Genomic DNA, 6,147 nt, shown 5'->3' with positions numbered 1-6,147 from the left:
AAATTGTACTTCTCAAACAAATTTCTAAGAAAAGAAAAGTGTTTTTTGAGAGAAAATTAGATATAAACCCAAAACTATAAGCTTCTATTGAGAAAAACCCATAGATATTTTTCTTTCAATTTACACCCACTCTACATAAGCAAACCGTCCATATAGAGTATATGTCTATAATTAATGGTTTTTCTCATTCTTTTGATATATCTAAAATGCCCTTCTGATTATGGAGGGTTGAATTAAGTAACTTGCTTAATCTTATCATCCATTTGAATTTGAAATATTAAGCTAAAAAATCAATCATAATCAATTACGTCCTTACTTTATATTTTGATTACTGACTTGAGTATATATTTCTATATATGCTCATTACAATAGGAGTTCATTTCTAGCACAAATTTCAATTATTGTTTTCCTTATATGTAGGTATTTTGTTTTCGAAAGATGGAAAGAGATTTTGATTCAATCACTGGGAGAAAATGTTTTTCTTGCTTGAAAGAAAGGGCGGGGGGCAAGCAGGTATGATACTTCTCTCTTGTGTCTATAAAGAACGACTAAAGAAATGTTCTTAAAGAAAAGAAAAGGATTCGAGATGGGGTCAAGAAATGGGAAAAAAGCTTTTGTTATTGTGTTTTCACTTCTAGGTTCACACTTGGTGGCTCTCTATATTCTCGAAAGATTTCTAATTAGAAGGTATGTATCTTGTTCTTGGATTACTTTCTTCTTCTTTTTAGGTATATTGTCATAATAATCCCATGATAGCTTTCTACTCTCAACAACTACATTTCTAATTTACCTACTGAGTAATTAGATGTAAGTGAGGCTTGAATACCATAAACCTTCAATCTAAAAAAAGGTCGTATCTTCTACGATCATAGGTATAATATAATAGAAAACCTAATAAAGAGGTATGATACAAAAAAAAAATGATCGTAATATAGAGGTGTCTGTGTCATACAAAAAGAAACAAAAAGAAACCTCTTATATATTAGATGCATACTTGAAATCAAATTAACTAGAAAAAGTGTTCTGATGATCAAGTACTTTATTATATAGGTATACGCATATATTATAGAAACTTTCAACCTAATAAACATGGTCAACTCGCAATGATAGAATACCTAAAAAAGAGGCTGATGTTGAAAATGATTCTAATAAATAGGTTGATATGAAAATTTCTAGAAATCAAGTTAGCTAAACATACCTGTCTAATCTTTAGGTTGTAATTAAAAAAAAAAAAAAACAATCTATTAGTTGGGTTAAAAACTTTAAACCCCTACCTTTCGGTTAGGTTGTAAGTAAAACAGAAAGTTACTTTTAAAATAGAAAGTTTAAATTACCGAAAAGTAAATATCACATTCACTTAAATCTATATAACCTTTGAATTCAGAAAATTATGTAAAAAAAGATCCATAATTCTAGCAATCATGATGAATTTAATGAAAATTGCGATAATAATGGGACCAATAAAAATGATCTACAATTAAGGTATTTAGAGATGACGTTAATTTTGCTAGTTGACTTATGTTTGCCAGATTTAAATTATGGCAATTTGTGTAATTCTTCAAAAAATGAAATCTAATATTTCATCATAGTTGGCAATAATAGGGTGTAAATTGAAAAGAAATAATAGGTGGGTTTTTTCTATTAGATGTTTTAGAAATTGGGTGTATAATGAAATGCCCCGTTTTTTGATAAAGTTATTCATTATCGGAATACTTTTGATAAGAGCCACATTGTATACTTATCCCGAGAGACAATATATAAGTTCCACCTTCCTAATTTTAGTTTTCAACTCATTGATCAATTGTGGAAAAATTCCATAAAAGATGTTGCTTTTAGTCTCTTCCATATTCATCTAAAAAGTAATTAAAATCTAAGTTGTGAGTTGTGACCAAAAACAAAATTCTCAATAAGTAGAACTTCAATTCAATAGCTCATATGGCTAAAATTCATTTGTACTGACTAACTTAAAGTGAAGAAGAATCTTTCTTCACAATTAATAAAGAATTTAGCTAGTTACATTTATAACTTAAAGAAAAGAATTTGTTTAACTTTTAGGCCAAACATATATACAAGATCACTTCATCTCGATGCACATTTGCAATAAATCCATGAAGCATCGGCTTTCCCATCATTCATCAGTTAACAACTCTAAAGCAGTTTCTACCAATGAGTGAATTGTAGTATTGTGCCTGCTCATTCCCACTGTACCAGAGAAAATGTTGAAGCTTTCCAACTCGGCTGTGGTCTCTAGCACATGTTCGAGCTCCTTTTCCATCCCCAATTCCTTGAATTTTTGAATATTTGTAGGTTTGTCTTTCATCATCCAAATTGCTAGCTCTATGGAAAACCTCCTTATTCTTGGAACTTTGATTCGTGGGTGTCTGTACTTCCTCAGAATCTCGACTAATTCGTAAGCGACTTCTGCCTCTGTAACTCCAGCTCTCTCAAACATGAGGCTTGATTCTTCGGGAGACAAGAGTGATAGAACATTTAGTTTGTGCTCTTCTGACATGATTTCCTTGAGCACCTGCATTGTGAACCAAATGCAGAATAAATGAATCAACATTTGTCTTGCATAACAGTTAACGATTATTACCTAGAACAAGTATGACATGTTATAAGACTAACAATCTAAATCATTGATCATTTGTTTCTGATCGATCCAATTCAGATTGGCGTAGAACATCTCAACATCATAATATATCAAACGGTCTGGTAACCAATACAAGTAGATAATGTCAGAAAAAAAAACCCTAGGGTAGCTTTTCTCTCTCACCCTAGCTCTCTACGGCGCCCTCGCCTCCTCTTCTCCTAACTTTCTTCTCTACGTCTCTCACCCTCAACCCTCACTCAGCCACATGGCCTCCATTGATGCTATCACCACTATCTATGCTGCCTCCCTTGAGCTTGTAGAGGGAGGTAGTGCTCCTGATCTGGGGAGAATTGGTGGCAGCCCTGTTCGTCGGTCTTCCAAATCTTTTTTGATTGGGAAGCCTCTGACCTGCCGACTGATCAACGTAGCCTTCAAGGCTCACCTCCTTTGTACCTGGATGGATGTCACTTTGGTGATGTTGAAGAAGAAGTCGGGGAAGCTACTTGGGAGTAGGAACAAGAATCATCGCCCTACCAAGAAGCCGAATGTCGCTGCTTTACGACTCTCTTACCCTGCAGTTACTGGTATTGATCTCAGCCCTAGCGACAAGGGCAAGGGAAAGCTTTAGGCTTTTCAAGGTTTCCTTGCCTAATACTAGAAGTTGAGTCTTCTACTACTTTCATCTTATTTTCTCTAGTTGTACACCAATTGAGGTCTCTAGTGAGTGAATGTGTGGGATTGAGGTCTCTAGTAAAGTTGGTAGGGAGGATTTTCTTTCTTGTGGTTAGGCTCAATAAGTGAGTGAATGTGTTAACATTGAGGGTCATATGTCCTTTGTCTGGTAGTTTATACCATTTATGATTTTGGTGTAAGACCGCATTTGATGTACGTGCCTTCTGGCTATGGATAAATGAATGAAGTTATCTATTTTCTCAAAAAAAAAAAAAAAAAAAATACAAGTAGATAATGTAGAAAGATAGTACTTACAGTAGGTGCTGCATTTGCAATTCCCTTGAGCTGGTTGAAACAGTTTTTGCCACTGTATGTGAACAAGTTCCTCAAAACTCTAGCAGCATTGATGCGAACCAATGGAGAATCAAGAGCTACAACAAGGTTATCCACTACACAAAACTTCAAGATACGATGACAGTTGTTCCTGCTTTCCAATACCAGCATTGCTAGAGCTTCCCCAGCACTAGTTATCACCTCTCTATTAGTGACCACAGTTTCCTCACTTTCCCTTTCCTTTTGAAGGAAAATGTTGAACAACCCCTTAAGCACTCCACCTGTTCCTCCTATTCTCTCTGTTGCTTCCTCTTCCAGTGCTAGACTAGATAAGATTTCAATGCCCAAAAGTTGCAGGTTTGGATGCTTCTCACCATGCCTCAAGATATCTCTGATATTGCGGATTGTGAAAATTATCTCCGAAATCTGTCTCCAGAGATTCTTTCCTGTGTTGCCTGTTGTGCTCACAAGCCTCTTCACCAATTGCAATGATCGCTTCAGCGTCCGTAGCTGAGCTGGTGTAACATCTACTGCCTTGAGCAACAACTCCTCAGCATGTGTGAAGTCTATGATCTTTGGCAGGAGGCCTCTTGTGTTTCCAATCTTGCCACAGTTATCATGATCACGCGCAAGTTTCTTCAAAATAAGCAGGCCTAAATGGTTGAATGTCCACAAATCATAGTTACCATGATCAGAATGAGTTTTCTTTTCACTGATTTCATCACATGCACCACTTGAGCTTCTGCTGCTTTGGAGCAGAGATGAAATTGATTCCATTGCACCAGGAATTCCAGCTACTCGGATAGAGTTTTGTTTCTTCCCAGCCAGTTTTGACAGTATTTCTGCAGCCCTTTTTCTAATCACTTCTTCATCTGGATCAGTCCAATTCAGTATCTCAACCAATCTTTCTATAACTGATAAATTTATCCCTATCTTCTGTAAGGTGTCATCTGAATACCGGGGGCTCATAGCGAATTGGCGAAGAATTTTAGCTCCAATTAGCTGCTCATCTGTGGAATTTGAACCCAATAGGTCCATGCCAAAAGAGACCATATCCATCTTCAAGCCATCAAAAATGCTTCCATTGACACATTTTGAATAGGCATCATAGAAAAACCTTCTAATCGAAACCAAATCTGAACGGTCCAACTCACACTCCTTGTTCACCTCTTCCAAAAGTTTACAGTAGCTCACCTTGTACTCACAGTAAGTCCTCTCCATCAGAAACAGCAAAGCTTCTGCCAAGGCCAAGGAATAGAAAACACTCAGAGCAGCTTTCCGGTTCCTCTTGTCAGTGTCTCCTTTCTCCACATCACCATAGTTGTGCTTGATGAGCTTTATCAATGAGAGAGCAATACAAGCTGAAGCTGATAAAAGCTGAAGCCAATAGAGCAATTTGCTAATGTGTCTCGCCTGAAAAATCCATTGAGCATATGGAAGGAAAGGGACTTCTGAGCTTGTCCAAGTCCGAATAGTCTTTCCTTGAACGTTGAAACCTCTCAAGTTTCTTTCATCATTAGTCCCTGCAATCTGTCTAATGAGTTGACTTTGCTTCCTGACTGCAAGAACAGGCTTGAAAAAAGCCTTGATGCTCCCAAATATGAAGCTCGAACTCATTCTCAATGCTCGAAAGCTGTTGATCCCAGCATCAGTGATGGACCATGTGGCTTGATGCTGCCACTCAAGCTCATGGCTCCTGCTGAAAATCCGAGTCCCTTCAATCAACAAAATGATGGTGATGAACCAGAAGTCTGAATTTTCCAAAGTAATAGCAAAACCGCCTAGAAGAATGACCGTGGCCCAGATGAAACTGAGAGTTCCAAGGCCGGTTGCTGTTTTTTCGAGCACTGCTAGGCGGAGAGCGAAAAGGGTCAGCTTCTTTTCGGGTGCACGAACCATTGGCTTTGTTAATGGACCAACAGAAGCTGAATTGTTGCTCTCTCTTTTCTCAGTACTGGTTTGTGGCTGAAACATTGTGTTGCCTACACTGCCGGTCTCACTCAGCCTCTGAAGGTCAGAAATCTCCAGCCGAATGTTTCCTTCTTCGCCTTCTGCAGAATTATGCAGAACCATGGTGCTAAATGCCTCTCTCTCTTTCAATAAAATATGAGTTGAATAGTGGAAATAGACGCAAGATTTGGGTCTATGTGTTTGTAGTTTTTGGTGTTTTTGACAGTGCAGAAAATGATTGGGAATAGGCCTTATAAACTAGGAGGAAAAGTAGCTTGGGGAGCACGTTTTTTGTTAGGTAATGAGGAGGAAAGAAAGAGTAAACGTCATATTGCTTTTGTTTTTGGCCTACTTCGTTTTAGGTTTTTTATGTATTTTGTTTGGAAATGATTTTGATTCTTCTGTCTTGCTTCTCTTGCTTCTACTAAGAAGTTTCTTGATGAATCAGCCTACATCTATTTCTAACCAAAAGTGAAAAATCTTTTGCTTCGTTGTTCATAATGTTATCTCCCACTATATCCTGCTTTTCACTTTATATGAAAAAAACAATGTAGATGGTTTTTGTCCTCAGAAAATCAACTGGTGTACCATGTATTGTA

At 37.1% G+C, this 6,147-nt stretch overlaps 1 protein-coding gene across 1 annotated transcript; it reads right to left on the bottom strand.

Moving 5' to 3' along the window:
- Nucleotides 1-1,900: 1,900 nt before the first annotated feature.
- On the bottom strand, nucleotides 1,901-5,756 carry LOC112196066. The gene is made up of 2 exons (XM_024336348.2): nucleotides 3,581-5,756; nucleotides 1,901-2,527 (listed from the first exon to the last, which is right to left on the bottom strand). Exons 1-2 carry the CDS (start codon nucleotides 5,669-5,671, stop codon nucleotides 2,129-2,131), a joined length of 2,490 nt encoding a protein of 829 aa, XP_024192116.1. The 5' UTR covers nucleotides 5,672-5,756; the 3' UTR covers nucleotides 1,901-2,128.
- Between the last annotated feature and the right edge of the window lie 391 nt (nucleotides 5,757-6,147).

Source organism: Rosa chinensis, chromosome 4 (assembly GCF_002994745.2).
Source record: "Rosa chinensis cultivar Old Blush chromosome 4, RchiOBHm-V2, whole genome shotgun sequence".
In the NCBI taxonomy this organism is placed as follows: domain Eukaryota; kingdom Viridiplantae; phylum Streptophyta; class Magnoliopsida; order Rosales; family Rosaceae; genus Rosa; species Rosa chinensis.
Note: the sequence above shows the minus strand (reverse complement) of the source record. Positions and strands in the feature narration are given on the sequence as shown.